This window comes from Mesoplodon densirostris, chromosome 11 (genome assembly GCF_025265405.1).
Source record: "Mesoplodon densirostris isolate mMesDen1 chromosome 11, mMesDen1 primary haplotype, whole genome shotgun sequence".
Classification (NCBI taxonomy): domain Eukaryota; kingdom Metazoa; phylum Chordata; class Mammalia; order Artiodactyla; family Ziphiidae; genus Mesoplodon; species Mesoplodon densirostris.
Window position 1 is genome coordinate 50,429,739 of NC_082671.1, and position 17,695 is coordinate 50,447,433.

General features: G+C 56.3%; 1 protein-coding gene across 7 annotated transcripts in view; it reads left to right on the top strand.

Moving 5' to 3' along the window:
• KMT2D (lysine methyltransferase 2D) overlaps nucleotides 1-17,116 on the top strand; it is a 37,522-nt gene extending 20,406 nt beyond the window's left edge. For 4 of the 7 annotated variants that reach the window (XM_060114076.1, XM_060114081.1, XM_060114078.1 and 1 more), the window contains exons 35-56: nucleotides 139-2,015; nucleotides 3,547-3,670; nucleotides 3,816-3,900; nucleotides 4,010-4,076; nucleotides 4,178-4,410; nucleotides 4,511-7,291; nucleotides 7,425-7,565; nucleotides 7,689-7,856; nucleotides 8,015-8,174; nucleotides 8,800-8,875; nucleotides 9,047-9,222; nucleotides 9,331-9,461; nucleotides 10,150-10,282; nucleotides 10,361-10,488; nucleotides 10,635-11,775; nucleotides 12,642-12,778; nucleotides 12,877-13,007; nucleotides 13,483-13,530; nucleotides 14,909-15,194; nucleotides 15,434-15,507; nucleotides 15,635-15,743; nucleotides 15,883-17,116. In XM_060114076.1, coding sequence (XP_059970059.1) covers nucleotides 139-2,015; nucleotides 3,547-3,670; nucleotides 3,816-3,900; nucleotides 4,010-4,076; nucleotides 4,178-4,410; nucleotides 4,511-7,291; nucleotides 7,425-7,565; nucleotides 7,689-7,856; nucleotides 8,015-8,174; nucleotides 8,800-8,875; nucleotides 9,047-9,222; nucleotides 9,331-9,461; nucleotides 10,150-10,282; nucleotides 10,361-10,488; nucleotides 10,635-11,775; nucleotides 12,642-12,778; nucleotides 12,877-13,007; nucleotides 13,483-13,530; nucleotides 14,909-15,194; nucleotides 15,434-15,507; nucleotides 15,635-15,743; nucleotides 15,883-15,975 — 8,299 coding nt within the window. In that variant the 3' untranslated portion in view covers nucleotides 15,976-17,116. Of the gene's footprint in view, nucleotides 1-138; nucleotides 2,016-3,546; nucleotides 3,671-3,815; nucleotides 3,901-4,009; nucleotides 4,077-4,177; nucleotides 4,411-4,510; nucleotides 7,292-7,424; nucleotides 7,566-7,688; nucleotides 7,857-8,014; nucleotides 8,175-8,799; nucleotides 8,876-9,046; nucleotides 9,223-9,330; nucleotides 9,462-10,149; nucleotides 10,283-10,360; nucleotides 10,489-10,634; nucleotides 11,776-12,641; nucleotides 12,779-12,876; nucleotides 13,008-13,482; nucleotides 13,531-14,908; nucleotides 15,195-15,433; nucleotides 15,508-15,634; nucleotides 15,744-15,882 lie in introns of those variants that run through there. The other 3 variants (XM_060114079.1, XM_060114080.1, XR_009533847.1) reach the window with 2 other exon arrangements.
• The last annotated feature ends 579 nt before the right edge of the window (nucleotides 17,117-17,695 follow it).

Here is a 17,695-nt window from a genome sequence, read left to right on the forward strand (position 1 = left end):
CTTTTGTATCGCTTAACTTCTCTTGCCCATTGCTTCCCCCTCACTGCATGAACTCCATCCTTCCTTCCTTAGGGCAGCCCGCGTTCTAGCTCTTTTTCATCCTGCTTCCGCCTTACTGACTACTGCATATTCTTCCAGGCAATTGGTGGGAGGCTCCCAAGCCTTCTATCAGCGAGCACCGTATCCTGGGTCCCTGCCCTTGCAGCAGCAGCAGCAGCAGCAGCAGCAGCAGCAGCAGCTGTGGCAGCAGCAGCAACAACAGGCAACAGCAGCAACTTCCATGCGACTTGCCATGTCGACACGCTTTCCGTCAACTCCTGGGCCTGAACTTGGCCGCCAAGCCATAGGTGCCCCCTTGGCGGGAATTCCCACCCGCCTGCCTGGCCCTGGTGAGCCAGTGCCTGGTCCAGCTGGTCCTGCCCAGTTCATTGAGTTGCGGCACAATGTACAGAAAGGACTGGGTCCGGGGGTGCCTCCGTTTCCTGGTCAGGGCCCCCCTCAGAGACCCCGTTTTTTCCCTGTAACTGAGGATTCTCACCGACTGGCCCCTGAAGGGCTTCGTGGCCTAGCAGTGTCAGGCCTTCCTCCTCAGAAACCCTCAGCCCCGCCGGCCCCTGAACTGAACAACGGCCTCCCTCCAACGCCCCATACCAAGGGTCCCAACACGCCCGCTGGCTTGGAGCTAGTCAGCCGGCCCCCCTCAGGCACTGAGCTTGGCCGCCCTCCTCTGGCCCTGGAAGCTGGGAAGTTACCCTGTGAGGATCCTGAGTTGGATGACGACTTTGATGCCCACAAGGCCCTGGAGGATGATGAGGAGCTTGCTCACCTGGGCCTGGGTGTGGATGTGGCCAAGGGAGATGATGAGCTGGGCACCCTGGAAAACCTGGAGACCAATGATCCCCACCTGGACGACCTGCTCAACGGGGATGAGTTTGACCTGTTGGCCTATACTGACCCTGAGCTGGACACGGGGGACAAGAAGGACATCTTCAATGAGCATCTGAGGCTGGTGGAGTCGGCCAATGAAAAGGCTGAGCGGGAGGCTCTCTTGCGGGGGGTGGAGCCAGGACCCTTGGGCCCTGAGGAGCGCCCTCCCCCCGCTGCTGATGCCTCTGAGCCCCGTCTGGCGTCAGTGCTCCCCGAGGTGAAGCCCAAGTTGGAGGAGGGTGGGCGCCACCCTTCCCCTTGCCAGTTTACCATTACCACCCCCAAGGTAGAGCCGGCTCCAGCCACCACTTCCCTAGGCCTGGGGCTGAAGCCAGGACAGAGTGTGGTGGGCAGCCGGGACACTCGAATGGGCACAGGACCTTTTCCCAGTAGTGGGCACCCAGCTGAGAAGGTCCCCTTTGGGACCACAGGAGGACCACCAGCTCACCTGCTGACCCCCAGCCCACTGAGTGGCCCAGGAGGGTCCTCCCTGCTGGAGAAGTTTGAGCTAGAGAGTGGGGCCCTGACCTTGCCCGGTGGACATGCATCTGGGGATGAGCTGGACAAGATGGAGAGCTCACTGGTAGCCAGTGAGTTGCCCCTGCTCATCGAGGACCTGTTGGAACATGAGAAGAAGGAGCTGCAGAAGAAGCAGCAGCTCTCAGCACAGCTGCAGCCTGCCCAGCAGCAGCAGCAACAGCAGCATTCCCTACTGTCCACCCCAGGCCCTGCCCAGGCTGTGTCTTTGCCACATGAGGGCTCTTCTCCCAGTTTGGCTGGCGCCCAGCAGCAGCTTGCCCTGGGACTTGGAGGTTCCCGACAGCCAGGCTTGGCCCAGCCACTGATGCCCACCCAGCCACCAGCTCATGCCCTCCAGCAGCGCCTGGCCCCATCCATGACCATGGTGTCCAACCAAGGGCATATGCTAAGTGGGCAGCATGGGGGACAGGCAGGCTTGGTGCCCCAGCAGAGCCCACAGCCAGTGCTGGCACAGAAGCCCATGGGTACTATGCCACCTTCCATGTGCATGAAACCACAGCAGCTGGCAATGCAGCAGCAGCTGGCTAACAGCTTCTTCCCGGATACAGGTAACCTCATCTGGGGGCACTGGCTTATCACTGTTACCACTAAATGCTCACTGAGGCTGCAGACCCAAGATCCTCCCTAGTTAAAGGGGATGGGACACAAAGAGCTTTGGCCAATTTCCATACGAGTGGTGTAAGCAGAAGCACTGTAGCTTTTAAGGGAGAATAGTGCCTGGCATACAGCAGGCATTCAGATGTTGAATGAATGAATGGAATAGATGCATGAAGTCTGATTACCAAAGGCTTTGTAGCTGTGGTGAGACCCAAAGATTAGGACTTGGAGAGAAGCGGTGCAAGAAAAAGCAACCGGGTTGGTGAAAAGACTTAGTGAGACTTAGCAGCAGGAAAGCCGATGGGGTATATTTGGAGACAATGAGTGGAGACAATGGTTAGCCTGGAGCAGGCTTTGCGGAGGGAAGTGAGGGGGCGCTACCGTAGCTATGGAGAGGTAAGAAGAGGGCGCAGATTGAAGAAGACCTCAAATTGTAATAGCATCTATTGAATAATGGTTGTTTGCCATGCCAGACACGGTGCTGAGCACTTTACATTTGTTGTATAATTTAATCATCACAACAAACACATTAAATGGGTACTATTATTACCTTGGATTATAGAAAAGGAAACTGAGGCAGAAGAGGTTAAGTTAACTTGCCCAAGGTCACACAACTAACAGAGCTGGAATTTGAACCCTGGCCCTCATATCCTCTTAACTGTTTTACTGCCTCAAAATAACCAGGAGAGGGAGGTGGGTTAGTCCTCTTAATAGTAGGGGGTCAGGGGACTTCCCTGGCAGTCCAGTGGTTAAGACTGTGCTTCCAATACAGGGCACGAGGGTTCGATCCCTGATTGGGGAACTAAGATCCCACATGCCGCTCAGCGGGGCCAAAAAAAGAAAAAAAAGAAGGGAGTCAGTTAAGCTTTCTGAGCAGTGGAGAAATATACAATGTACAGGATTTTAGGAAGATTTAAGTTTTTGGTGGCTGCTGGTTTCTCTTTTCCTACCCAGCATCCTGGACAGGCAGAAGAATGGTCTGTAGGTGATGCGTGTTGTGCCAAAACAGCTCTGGCATTGGGCTTTGGCACAGTGCCCACATCTTGGGTTCTTGGGCTGCGCTTAGTTGCCGTTAAGAACACTACTTTTGAAGAATGCTTTCTAGGTCATAAAGTGTACTCGTATTCTGGTCACATTTGATCCTCTCAGTAGCTCCATGAGGTGAGCAGAATAAGGAATCGTGATCTCTATCAAATAGAAGAGTAAACTGAGGCCCATAGAGGTGAAATGACATTGATATATTGGCTCAACAGATATTTACTGAGTACCTTTTCCTAGCACTGTGCAAGTAAAAACGGAGCCACGTGTCCTGTGAATAATAGAACTGAGTCACCTATGCTGCCTGGCTCCTAGTCCAGTGGGCTTTCCACCATGCCATACCATTGTTCTGCTTGGCTTAGTGGAGGTCAAGGTGTTGGAACAGCAGACATGGAATGGGGCATTGACCTCAGTGCCCAGCTCACTTGGCTCCTCCCTCTCCAGACCTGGACAAATTTGCTGCAGAAGATATCATTGATCCTATTGCGAAGGCCAAGATGGTTGCTTTGAAAGGCATCAAGAAGGTGATGGCTCAGGGCAGCATTGGAGTGGCACCTGGTATGAACAGGTAAGACTTGCAGGGTGGGAGGGTTGGCCCTTTCTTTTTCCAGTCCTTCCCCTGTTCTTCCTGATCTACTTCCTTCTTGTCCCACCTCTTTGCCCTTCAACTTTCCCCATCACCGACACATCCTCTTTGCTTTGGTGGACTCCAGGCAGCAAGTGTCCCTGCTAGCCCAGAGACTCTCAGGGGGGCCCGGCAGTGACCTGCAGAACCACGTGGCAGCTGGGAGTGGCCAGGTAAATAAATGGTCAGGTGGGAGTGGGAGCTTGGGTCCTATGCCATCAGGCCACCCTTCTTAGGGCCTGGTACAGAACAGTGACCCTTTAGCTGTCTCTCTCGTCACAGGAGCGGGGTGCCGGTGACCCCTCCCAGCCTCGTCCCAATCCACCCACTTTTGCCCAGGGAGTGATCAGTGAGTATGGGGATGGGGAGGAGTGTGCAAGGAAGGGGCTTGGGGTGCGCGGGGGAAAGAGGGATTGGGATCACCTGACACCCGCCCGCTTCCTTTCCCAGATGAGGCTGACCAGCGGCAGTATGAGGAGTGGCTGTTCCACACCCAGCAGCTCCTGCAGATGCAACTGAAGGTGCTAGAGGAGCAGATTGGGGTGCACCGCAAGTCCCGGAAAGCTCTGTGCGCCAAGCAGCGCACTGCCAAAAAGGCTGGCCGTGAGTTCCCAGAGGCTGATGCTGAGAAGCTCAAGCTGGTGACAGAACAACAGAGCAAGATCCAGAAACAGCTGGATCAGGTGGGGAAGGCAGACTTCAGCCTAGCAACCAGGAGCCTGGGAAGAGGGATGGCATGGGTGGGCAGGCTCCAGGCTGACCTTCCTGACCCTCCCATGTTAGGTCCGGAAGCAGCAGAAGGAGCACACTAATCTCATGGCAGAATATCGGAATAAGCAGCAGCAGCAACAGCAGCAGCAGCAGCAGCAGCACTCAGCTGTATTGGCCCTTAGCCCTTCCCAGAGTCCCCGGCTACTCACCAAGCTTCCCGGTCAGCTGCTCCCTGGCCACGGGCTGCAGCCACCGCAGGGGCCCCCTGGTGGGCAAGCTGCAGGTCTTCGCCTGCCCCCTGGGGGCATGGCACTACCTGGACAGCCTGGTGGCCCCTTCCTCAACACCACCCTGGCCCAGCAGCAGCAACAGCAACATTCTGGCGGGGCTGGGGCCCTGGCTGGCCCCTCAGGGGGCTTTTTCCCTGGCAACCTTGCTCTTCGAGGCCTAGGACCTGACTCGAGGCTTTTACAGGAGAGGCAGCTGCAGCTACAGCAGCAACGCCTGCAGCTTGCGCAGAAACTGCAACAGCAGCAGCAGCACCTCCTAGGACAGGTGGCAATCCAGCAGCAACAGCAGCAGGGCCCAGGAGTACCGGCAAACCAGGGTCTGGGTCCCAAGCCCCAAGGGCTTCTGCCTCCCAGCAGCCATCAGGGCCTCTTGGTCCAGCAGCTGTCCCCCCAGCCACCCCAGGGGCCCCAGGGCATGCTGGGCCCTGCCCAGGTGGCAGTGTTGCAGCAGCAGCAGCAGCAGCAACAGCACCCTGGAGCTCTGGGCCCCCAGGGCCCTCACAGACAGGTGATCCTGACCCAGCCCCGGGTGCTAAGTTCCCCCCAGCTGGCACAGCAGGGTCAAGGCCTTATGGGACACCGGCTGGTCACATCCCAGCAGCAGCAGCAGCAGCAGCAACAGCACCAACAGCAGGGATCCATGGCAGGGCTTTCCCACCTTCAGCAGGGTCTGATGCCACACAGTGGGCAGCCCAAACTGAGTGCTCAGCCCATGGCCTCCTTGCAGCAGCAACAGCTGCAGCAGCAGCAGCTACAACAGCAGCAGCAGCTACAACAACAGCAGCAGCAGCTACAGCAGCAGCAGCAGCTACAACAGCAGCAGCAGCAGCAGCAGCAGCAGCTTCAACAACAGCAGCAGCAGATGGGCCTCTTGAACCAGAGTCGAACTTTACTGTCTCCTCAACAGCAACAGCAGCAGCAGCAGCATCAGCAGCAGCAGCAGCAGCAGCAGCAACAGCAACAGCAGCAGCAGCAGCAGCAGCAGCAACAGCAACAGCAACAGCAGCAAGTGACACTCGGCCCTGGCATGCCAGCCAAGCCTCTGCAACACTTTTCTAGCCCCGGAGCCCTGGGCCCAACCCTCATCCTAACGGGCAAGGAGCAAAACATTGTAGAGGCGGCTCTTCCTCCAGAGGCCACTGAGGGGCCCTCCACGCATCAGGGAGGGCCATTAGCAGTAGGGACTGTACCAGAGTCAGTGGCCACTGAACCAGGGGAGGTAAAGCCCTCACTCTCTGGGGACTCACAACTCCTCCTTGTCCAACCCCAGGCCCAGCCTCAGCCCAACTCTGTGCAGCTGCAGCCACCTCTGAGGCTCCCAGGACAACAGCAGCAGCAAGTTAACTTGCTCCACACAGCGGGTGTGGGAAGCCATGGGCAACCAGGCAGTGGATCATCTTCTGAGGCCTCATCTATGCCCCACGTGCTGGCCCAGTCTTCTGTTTCCTTAGGGGAACAGCCTGGACCCGTGACCCAGAACCTTCTGAGCTCCCAACAGCCCCTTGGACTAGAGCGGCCCATGCAAAATAATGCAGGGCCACAGCCTGCCAAACCAGGATCTGTCCCCCAGTCTGGGCAGAGCCTGCCTGGGGCTGGGGTCATGCCTACAGTGGGTCAGCTTCGAGCACAGCTTCAAGGAGTCCTGGCCAAAAACCCACAGCTGCGGCACTTGAGTCCTCAGCAGCAGCAGCAGCTACAGGCACTCCTCATGCAGCGGCAGCTACAGCAGAGTCAGGCAGTACGCCAGGCCCCACCCTACCAGGAGCCTGGGACCCAGCCCTCTCCCCTCCAGGGCCTCCTGGGCCGCCAACCCCAACTTGGGGGCTTCCCTGGATCCCAGACAGGCCCTCTTCAGGAGCTGGGGGCAGGGCTTCGACCTCAGGGCCCACCCCGGCTCCCCGCCCCACAAGGAGCCTTATCCACAGGACCAGTCCTTGGCCCTGTCCTTCCCACACCTCCACCATCCAGCCCCCAAGAGCCAAAGAGACCTTCCTCACAGTTACCTTCCCCCAGCTCCCAGCTTCCCTCTGAGGCCCAGCTCCCTACCACCCAACCAGGAACCCCAAAACCCCAGGGGCCACCCTTGGAGCTGCCTCCTGGGAGGGTCTCACCTGCTGCTGCCCAGCTTGCAGATACCTTCTTTGGCAAGGGGCTGGGACCTTGGGACCCCCCAGACAACCTAGCAGAAGCCCAGAAGCCGGACCAAAGCAGCCTGGTACCTGGGCATCTGGAGCAGGTGAATGGGCAGGTGGTACCCGAGCCACCCCATCTCAGCATCAAGCAGGAGCCTCGGGAAGAGCCATGTGCCCTGGGAGCCCAGGCAGTGAAGAGGGAGGCCAACGGGGAGCCAATAGGGGCACCAGGTACCAGCAACCACCTCCTGCTGGCAGGCCCTCGCTCAGAGGCCGGGCATCTGCTCTTGCAGAAGCTTCTACGAGCAAAGAATGTGCAACTCAGCACTGGGCGGGGGCCCGAGGGGCTGCGAGCTGAGATCAACGGGCACATTGACAGCAAGCTGGCTGGGCTGGAGCAGAAACTACAGGGTACCCCCAGCAACAAGGAGGTGAGTACTGTAGCTGGAGTGGAGCAGACAGTGCAGGGCCTGGAGCCCGGGGGCAGAGTGAACAGGTCTGGGTGAAATGAGGTGAGGACTCCGAGGGGGACAGCGGCCTTCACTGTGGGTTTATCTGGTTTAGGATACAGCAGCAAGGAAGCCTTTGACACCGAAGCCCAAGAGGGTACAGAAGGCAAGCGACAGGTTGGTGAGCTCCCGAAAGAAGATGCGGAAGGAGGACGGGGTCAGGGCCAGCGAGGCCTTGCTGAAACAGCTGAAACAGGTGACCCCCAGGAGCCAGTCCCCTGGTCCCGTCCCAGGATAGGGGGCAGCCTGGCCCCCAACTGTGCAGTAGCAGAGATGTACACGCTGCAGGTTTCCAACCTTGTCGTCTTGCCCCTCCTAGGAGCTGTCCCTGCTGCCCCTCACGGAGCCCACCATCACCGCCAATTTTAGCCTCTTTGCTCCCTTTGGCAGCGGCTGCCCAGTCAATGGGCAGTGCCAGCTGAGGGGGGCCTTTGGAAGTGGGGCACTGCCCGCAGGCCCTGACTACTATTCCCAGCTGCTTACCAAGGTCAGAAAAATGGCAATACCTTTTGGGGACGATAAGGTTCCTGGGGAGGTGGAGATGGGGGTGGCAGACTTGTGGAAATGGCTGGTATAGTGTAGGGCCAGGAGATCATGTCAGTCTCCCTATGCCATCTTGCACACAACACCCCACCCCACCCCCAGAATAACCCGAGTAACCCGCCGACACCACCCTCGTCGCTGCCCCCCACCCCACCCCCATCGGTGCAGCAGAAGATGGTGAATGGCGTCACCCCATCTGAAGAGCTGGGGGAGCACCCCAAGGATGCCACCTCTGCCCGAGATACTGAAGGGACGCTGAGGGGTAAGTCAGGAACGGAGTGAGCTTCTCCTCCTCTGCTAGGTCTGGGTGGCTGGGGTCATGTGGTACAGTTTAAGACAGGAGTGGGTTATGTGTTGCTCTGCGTGCATACACTGCAGGGTCCTTGAGATAAGAAGCGCCTCTTCAGGACTGATTTGTTGGAGGCAAGGGTTGCCTTCTGGAGTCTAGAGCAAAGGCAGCAGGACAGGGAGAGTATTTATGAAGCTTTCGCTTACAGGGAATAGCCCAGCTTCCTTACCCAGTGGGTACGAACTACAGTCAGATCTGGATTTGAATTCTGGCTCCTGCTTTGATTTAGCTGTGTTACTGCAGCCAAGTTGATTGACTTGTGTGAGCCTCAGTTTTCTCACGATGGAATAAAAATAGTGCTCGCCTAATGGAGTCGCTAAAAAACTATAAACAAAGAAGGTACTTACAGAGTACCTCTTTAGAAAGGCTCAATAAATATAGGTTGTCTGCCCTAAACTGGTAGGTGGGTGGATGGGTAGACAGTGGTCATGATAGCTAAGCTAGGTCTTGTACTAGTTAGACCTGAAACATGTGGGAGAAAGCACCATTGGCTCTGGCCACCCTCAGCCTGACTTTTCTTCTCCCACCTACCCCTCAGATGCTTCAGAGGTGAAGAGTCTAGACCTGCTGGCCGCCTTGCCTACGCCCCCTCACAATCAGACTGAGGATGTCAGGTGCGGGTGGGACCAGAAATGGGGATGAGGAATTGGGGTGCGGGCAGGTCGCCTTATTTTTCCCTTGGACAGTGACAGATTTCAAGCAGGGCTGTGACATCTACTAATCTCTAGATTTGGGAGGTGGCATCTGTAGGGCCTTAGCAAAGGATGTCTGCTTTTGGCCCACAGGATGGAGAGTGACGAGGACAGCGATTCTCCTGACAGCATTGTGCCAGCTTCGTCCCCCGAGAGCATCCTGGGGGAGGAAGCCCCTCGTTTCCCTCAGCTGGGCTCAGGCCGGTGGGAGCAGGACGACCGGGCTCTCTCCCCCGTCATCCCCATCATTCCTCGGGCCAGCATCCCAGGTAGAGGTTGCTCTGGGCATGAACCAGTCCTGGCCAGGCCGGGCTGCATTGTCAGAGGTTGGGGAGAGAGGCAGCTGGAGCTTACACAGGTCCCTCTTTCTCATTCAGTCTTCCCAGATAGCAAACCTTATGGGGCCCTGGAGCTGGAGGCCCCTGGGAAGCTGCCTGCCACAACTTGGGAAAAGGGCAAAGGAAGCGAGGTGTCAGTCATGCTGACAGTTTCTGCCGCTGCTGCCAAGGTACGTTCCTGGGGGTGCCTCGGAGGCCAGGGGGATGCTGGTCAGTGGGCAGTCCCGGGAGCTTCTCTGGATAAATACAATCATTTAAAACTATGTATTGAGGACCTACTGTGTATGAAAGCCTGAGCTGGACTGTGGGATTAGGAAAAATGTAGCACAAGGGGTCCCTGCCCTCAAGGGGCTCACAGTTCAGTGGTAAAGACACAAGTCAACAAATAGGAGAGCGTGTATAATGTGACGAGTGCTACAAAACAGCATGTCGCCAGTCACACTGAGTGGAATTCTGGTTTTTTGAAAATGTTATCAGGGTTTTGTGGTCAAAGGAAACTGGAAATCCCAGTTAAAATAGCAAAACAGGTTTCTTTATTACAAGGCTCTTCAGATCCTTTACTTTGCTAATGTGTATTGTGAATTTCCAGGTAGTGGATGTAGTGTGTGTCATTTCCCAAACCCAGCAGACACAGGTCTCTTTCTGTGGAGCTCCCGTTAGTACCCACAGCGGTTTGGGAGAGGCTGCCCATAAAGGAAATGCATGAGAAGAGCTGGATGGCACAGGGGCAAGACTGATGGCACATGGCCACCTGGGGAGTTGCCTTCTGAGTGTCCTTGTCCCTACCAAGCTGGTGGTGGTTCTCACTCCACACACACTGCTGACACGGCTGTCCCATCCCCTTTCCTGCCCTGGCAGAACCTGAATGGTGTGATGGTGGCAGTGGCAGAGCTACTAAGCATGAAGATCCCCAACTCCTATGAGGTGCTGTTCCCAGAGAGCCCTGCCCGGGCAGGCCTTGAGCCTAAGAAGGGGGAAGCTGAGGGCCCTGGTGAGTTTGGCAGGAAAACTCCTTGGGACCTGCAGGGAATGATTCTGGTGGGAGGCTCTGACCCCTTCCTTCCTGCAGGTGGGAAAGAAAAGGGTCTGGGAGGCAAGAGCCCAGAAGCTGGCCCTGATTGGCTGAAGCAGTTTGATGCTGTGTTGCCCGGCTATACCCTCAAGAGCCAGTTAGACATCTTGAGTCTCCTCAAACAGGTGGGTCTGTTGGCGGGAAAGGGGTGGGTGTCTGGCTAGGACTGAGAAGGCACAGGGCTTTTGGGCGAGTGGAATCTGGGTGGGAGGAGAGAGGTGACTCACTCAGCGAGGAGCTGGCAGTAAGGGTACAGGGCGTCTTCCCGTAGGAGAGCCCCGCCCCAGAGCCTCCCACCCAGCACAGCTACACCTACAACGTCTCCAACCTGGACGTGCGGCAGCTCTCGGCCCCGCCTCCTGAAGCACCCTCCCCACCCCCTTCCCCTTTGGCACCCTCTCCTGCCAGCCCCCCTGCTGAACCCTTGGCTGAACTTCCAGCTGAACCCTCAGCTGAGCCACCAGTCCCCTCGCCTCTGCCACTTGCCTCGTCCCCTGAATCAGCCCGGCCCAAGCCCCGAGCCCGGCCTTCTGAAGAAGGCGAAGATTCCCGGCCCCCTCGCCTCAAGAAGTGGAAGGGGGTGCGCTGGAAGCGTCTCCGGCTGCTGCTGACCATCCAGAAGGGTGGCGTGCGGCAGGAGGATGAGCGGGAAGTGGCAGAGTTTATGGAGCAGCTTGGCACAGCCCTGCGACCTGACAAGGTGCCTCGAGACATGCGGCGCTGCTGCTTCTGTCATGAGGAGGGGGATGGGGCCACGGATGGGCCCGCTCGCCTACTGAACCTGGACCTGGACTTGTGGGTGCACCTCAACTGTGCCCTGTGGTCCACGGAGGTATATGAGACCCAGGGTGGGGCACTGATGAACGTGGAGGTTGCCCTGCACCGAGGACTGCTCACCAAGTGCTCCCTGTGCCAGCGCACTGGTGCCACCAGCAGCTGCAATCGCATGCGTTGCCCCAACGTCTACCATTTTGCCTGCGCCATCCGCGCCAAGTGCATGTTCTTTAAGGACAAGACCATGCTGTGTCCGATGCATAAGATCAAGGGGCCCTGCGAGCAGGAGCTGAGCTCTTTTGCTGTCTTCCGGCGGGTCTACATTGAGCGAGATGAGGTGAAGCAAATCGCCAGCATCATCCAGCGGGGGGAGCGGCTGCACATGTTCCGTGTGGGGGGCCTTGTGTTCCACGCCATCGGACAGCTGCTCCCCCACCAGATGGCCGACTTCCACAGTGCCACCGCCCTCTACCCCGTGGGCTACGAGGCCACGCGCATCTACTGGAGCCTCCGTACTAGCAACCGCCGCTGCTGCTACCGCTGCTCCATCGGCGAGAACAACGGGCGGCCGGAGTTTGTGATCAAAGTCATGGAGCAGGGCCTGGAGGACCTGGTCTTCACTGACGCCTCTCCCCAGGGTGAGCACGGGGCCCTTGAAGTGGTAATACGGAATTGGGCAAGTGTCTCCCAGCGTCCCCTTTACGATGTTGAGAAGAGACCTGCAGGCTCCTCATGAGTGATCTTTCTCCCCCACTTAGGGCAGGCAGAGGTCTCTTGAAGATCTCCAGAGAAAGTGTTTTGACTGCTCAGTCACTTTGAATTCCCTTGTGATTGAGGATATTTTGCTTGTCTGACTACACATATGTCAGCTCCTTTTCCTAACTCAGTGGATCTAAAGGATACAGTTCTGGGGCTCTGTCTTCCAGCTCACCCAATCTGATTCTAGCCTTGAGTTCCTTATGGTTGCTTTTCCCTGGGTAAAAACTTGATCTTAGTTTCAGTGTTACTGATAAAAGTAACAGTAAGAGTTACATTGTAGTGAGCATGTGCTATGTGCCATAAACTAAGCTGAGCAATTTATATAGGTTATTTTGTTCACACAAAACCCTGCAAGCTGAGTACTATTATTATGCCAAGTTTTACACATAGAGAAACTGAGTAGTGGAGAGATTTAAGTATTTGCCTTAAGGTCCCATGGCCAGTATTAGAACTTGAACCCAAGTCTTCTCAACTCCAAAACATGCCTGTGCTGGGTATCCTGGGCCCTGGGTTCATGTTTCTGTGTCACAAGGCTCTCTGATGCCCCTCCAGGGTGGGAAGCCTCCTGGCTTGTTGAGGGAGACTGAGATTGGGAGGCCAAGAGGGGCTCCTGAAGAACCACACACCCTCTTAACAGCAAGGTGGGAAGGCTACAGGAAACAAACGTAGCTTCAGATGGAGGTTAGGGCTGAGGTCAGTGAGCAGAAGTTGCCTCTGAGGGCTGCTCTCTTTCCTTGCCTCTTAGCTGTGTGGAATCGCATCATTGAGCCTGTGGCTGCCATGAGAAAAGAGGCTGACATGCTGCGGCTCTTCCCTGAGTACCTGAAAGGCGAGGAGCTCTTTGGGCTGACAGTGCACGCCGTGCTGCGCATAGCTGAATCAGTAAGGAAGGGGCCAGGGGTGGGGCCGGGTGGGCACGGGGAAGGTTGGTTCTGCCCCACAAGTGCTCAGGCTAAAGTGAGCATGACCCGTGCCCACAGCTGCCTGGAGTGGAAAGCTGTCAAAATTATTTATTCCGCTATGGACGCCACCCCCTGATGGAGCTGCCACTCATGATCAACCCCACTGGTTGTGCTCGATCAGAGCCTAAAATCCTCACACACTACAAACGGTGAGCTTGTGGGGGGTTGGTAGGGACCCTCTGGCCAATTACAAGTGTTTGGGGTTACAGATCAGAGTTCCCTTGGAGAGACTGGGGGTTCACTCTAGGCCTCCTGATTAGAGGGTGTGCAGGTATCACTAGGGTATCCCTTTCCTCCCCCAGCCTACTCAGGTATTCTGGGTTGACCTGCCGTCTAGAGATAGACTTATCTTGGGCACCCTGGGAATGGCCGTTGGGGAGGTTCTGGGTAGACAGTGGTGAAATCATATGAAATGTATGAACGACCCAGTCGCCACCTTCCTTTCCTGTTTTGCTTCCAGGGGGCCTGTGATTCTCCCAAACCTCAGACAGATGCCCCCTGAGTGCTAGGTTCGCCTTCCCTTCCCCAGGCTGAGTTGGTGTCAAAAATAAATAATTAGGAATATAATAGGAAAAATAATAAAACCTTACATTTGTATAGCACTTTATACTTTTTTTTTCAAAGCGTTTTCACATCCATTATCTCATTTGATCCTCACAACAACCTTATGAGGTAGGTAGGGCAGGTGGTATGATCCCCATTTTCCAGCTGAGAAAACTGAGACCCAGAAAGATGAAGTGACTAGACAAAGGTCACAGCTGGGACCAGAGCCTTATCTCTTGACTTGTGGTCCACTGTTCTTGCTGTGTACCGCAGTAGGCTGACCTTGGTCCCTGGGTAGAGGGAGGCAAAATCCACGCTAGGAGGGCTTTCTTGAAGACCTTCGGTTGCTCCTCAGGCTGTCGTAGAGCGTCAAACTCTACCCCAGCCAGCCCTGGTCCTTGATGCTCTACAACAGTGGTTTTCAAACTGTGTGTGTTCCAGAAAGCCCTGGAACCCATAAACTGAGTAGGCAGAACTTGGCCCTCTCCATGCATAACTCCCCCTTCCCCAAATTGGATTCAACCAGAAGAGTTCCGTTTCTATCTAGTTTATGTATGGGAGTTCCGGTAATGTTTTGTTAAAGAAAAAAACAAAAAGATTTCTGCTGTATAAAAAAGAACCAGGGGCCTCCCTGGTGGCGCAAGTGGTTGAGAGTCCGCCTGCCGATGCAGGGGATACGGGTTCGTGCCCCGGTCTGGGAGGATCCCATATGCCGCGGAGCGGCTGGGCCCGTGAGCCATGGCCGCTGAGCCTGCGCGTCCGGAGCCTGCGCGTCCGGAGCCTGTGCTCCGCAACGGGGGAGGCCACAACAGTGAGAGGCCCGCATACCGCAAAAAAAAAAAAAAAGAACCAGTTTGAAAACCACTGCTCTGGGATGGGCAAGAATTTGGCTGGTGCCCTAGGGTGGTGAAAAGGCATCCTCCTAGGCAGCAGTCATTCCCCTGCACTGAGCCATCTGCACAGAGCCCAATGTTACGTCAGAGAAGAGGACAGTCTAAAGAAAGGAAAGGATACTACCTTTTGGCTATGAATTCAGAGCCAATTTTAATTAAAATCCAGCCCAATGTGGTAGACATGGCCCCCATTTTCAGAGCTTCCAGTATGAGCAGGAAGTAGGACTCAGATATTTGAACAAATCATGAGCTTAAATTCCAGGCCCGGGCTGCTTGGGGAAGACCTCCCAGAGGTCTTGAGCATGGCCTTGAGTCTGGTTTGGCAGGAGGGTGGTAGAAGGTGGGGAGATGGGAGAGCGGGCTCAGTGTAGGGGAATCAGTGCCCCTTCCCTTCCTCCGTGCCCACCCCCCCCCCATCCTGGGCTTTCTTTGCCACCCAGGCTGTTGGAAGGGTCCCCGTAGCGAGTCGCTGCCTCACCAAAGCCAAGACTCTACTCCATTCCCAAGGCAGCACATGCCCCTAACTGGAGCGTTGCACATCCCAGGGAGGAAGCGGGTGGCGTGTGCCTGGTCTGGGGGAGAGCTGTCTTGTCATGGACTATATCACCTCCCAGGCCCCACACTCTGAACAGCACCAGCATGTCCAAGGCATATCAGAGCACCTTCACAGGCGAGACCAACACCCCGTACAGCAAGCAGTTTGTGCACTCGAAGTCATCTCAGTACCGGCGGCTCCGCACTGAGTGGAAGAACAATGTATACCTGGCTCGCTCCCGTATCCAGGGCCTGGGGCTCTATGCAGCCAAGGACCTAGAAAAGCACACAATGGTCATTGAGTACATTGGCACCATCATTCGCAATGAGGTGGCCAACCGGCGGGAGAAAATCTATGAGGAGCAGGTATGGGCTGGCAGAGGGGCCATCATGGTGCATGGTCCACACTTAGCCAAGGGGCAGGGGGCGGGATTGGGGCCAGAGGAGCAGGTGGAAAGCTGTGGGAAGAGGAGGGGAGAGGCAGGAGAACGGAAGAATAAGAGATGAAGATAAGCCCACTGCCCAAGTCCACTCCTTGATCTCGCCACCACCGCTGCCATTCTCTGATATTCTTGCCCCTTCCTCTGCAACCTCTGCCTTTCTAGAATCGAGGCATCTACATGTTTCGAATAAACAATGAACATGTCATTGATGCTACGTTGACTGGAGGCCCTGCCAGGTGAGAGAGGGATGAGTAAGAAGGGATTTACGAGTCCCTGAGGGTGGCATTCTGCGGGTGGGCCAACAAGGAACCAGAATCATCCAACCCAGTTGCTCGGCGTTTCTGACTTTGTCCCACTGCCTAGGTACATTAACCATTCCTGTGCCCCTAACTGTGTGGCGGAAGTTGTGACATTTGACAAGGAGGACAAAATCATCATCATCTCCAGCCGGCGAATCCCCAAAGGAGAGGAGGTAAGAGGAAGCATCCCTCGTTGAGTGACAAAGCAGCTCCCTCTTCTCTGCCATTTGCCGGAAGTCAAAATCCAAGGCCGCTGCCCTCCCCCACTTCCTCTCGGGGACTGGCATTGATTCTGCCCTCTTCTCTTTCCAGCTGACATATGACTATCAGTTTGATTTTGAGGACGATCAGCACAAGATCCCCTGCCACTGTGGAGCCTGGAATTGTCGGAAATGGATGAACTAAGAAGCTTTGAGGCTACCAGGCAGGGGAGTCCCCCACCCCAACCTCTTCCCTGAAAGGGATGAGGGGGAAGAGAGGTAGCAGCCAGAGCCAGGACCCAGGGCTGGGGCTGCCGGCTGACCGGAGCCCCTGGAGCAGGAGGCTGGGGCAGAGGGCCCTAGGCCAAGCCCACCCTGGGCACCAGGGATGACCCTCTTCCCCGCCACTGGCCCCCAGGCTGGCATCTCTGCCCCCGGCTCCAGGAGGGGTCAGACAGAAGCAGCCATTGGGCATCTCAGGTTTGAGGGGGATATGGGCTGGGAACTACCCAGAAGCATCTGGGAGGCAGCAGGGAGGGGGGAGGAGGATGTGCGGCCGGGCCTCACAGCCCCGCTGCTCCCACCGACCTCTCTGGCCCAACTCGAGGCTGCAAAGAGACTTGACTAAGCTTGACAATCCCAAAGGCCGGGTCCCACACCTGGCCCTGCCTGCCGGGTCCTGCCCCCACCCTCACCCCCATCCCCTTCCCTCCCAATCTGTCTCTGTCTCCCTCTTCTCCTCTGTGTTTCTGTCTCTCTATGGGTTGTGTTTCCTTGTTTTCCACTCTGACAAATGCAACATGAACGGGAAAGAGGCGCCCCGCTGCCCAGGAGGGCAAGCCAGGCAAGCCGGGCAAGGAGACCCCGCACCCACACCTACCTCATTTAAGTGTTGGATTTTTTGCTGTTTTGAAATGTGAGACCCTCTCCAAGCCCCCTACTGCCCCAACCCTCTCCCCCACCTCACTGCCCTCTTCTGAGTGGGTGGAAGGGGGGTAGGAGGAAGAAGAAAAAACAACAACAAAAAATCCATCTTTGTTTTTAATTACGGGCATGGGATGGTGGTTGAGACTAATGGTGATGAAGATTGGGGATGACTGGCCCCTAGTTGCTCTAGGACTTCCTTCTCCATCTGGACATGGGGGCAGGAGGGGTGTGCTAAACTTAGGACCAGGATATCTCCCTCCGGTTTTCCCAACCCCATCATGAGCCCATTTGCCCTCCAGCCCCTGGATAGGGTGGGTGGGTGGTAGGGTGAGGGCTATCCCTGAGTGGCATGCCCATACCCAGTGAGGCAGGGTGTGGCCCGGAGCTCCCACTTTCCCTCCGTCACCAAACTGCTGCTGGTCTGGTGGGAAGGGGTGGTGATGTGGGGCTGGGGGAGCTTAGTGTCAGCGCGGGGAGGGTGGGGGGTATTTATCTATTTATACATGGGATTGTACATAGTCTTGTGGGGCATGGGGGAGCCGGCTGGAGGTGAGAACCCTCCCCTCTCCCCCCACCCCCGGGGAGAGCAAATGTAAAACTACTAATTTTTGTGCTTTATATATTCTATATAAATATATCTATTTTCTTTTTACAAAACCAGTTTATAAATGGTAGGGGGGCGTGGGGCGGACACATGGAGCTCCCCTTGTGGGGGAGCCCCCTCCATTACCCAACCTACCGCCCTTTTCCTCACCCCCTCCTCCCCACCCCCTGGCTGTGACTGCTGTAAGGGGGGGTATAGAGGCTGGGCGATTCCCACCCCCTTTTGTATAGTTGGACTATGTTATAACGCACAAAAGTGAGCTGGCCCCAGGGGGAGCCAGAGGGTAATGGGTTCCCCTGCCTCCTCCCTTGTCCTTCCCCTTTCTGCCCAAGCTTGTGCTGCAGTTGAACCTCTTCCTGGGGGTAGGGTTAGGTCAGGGGGTGGGTGAGGCCCC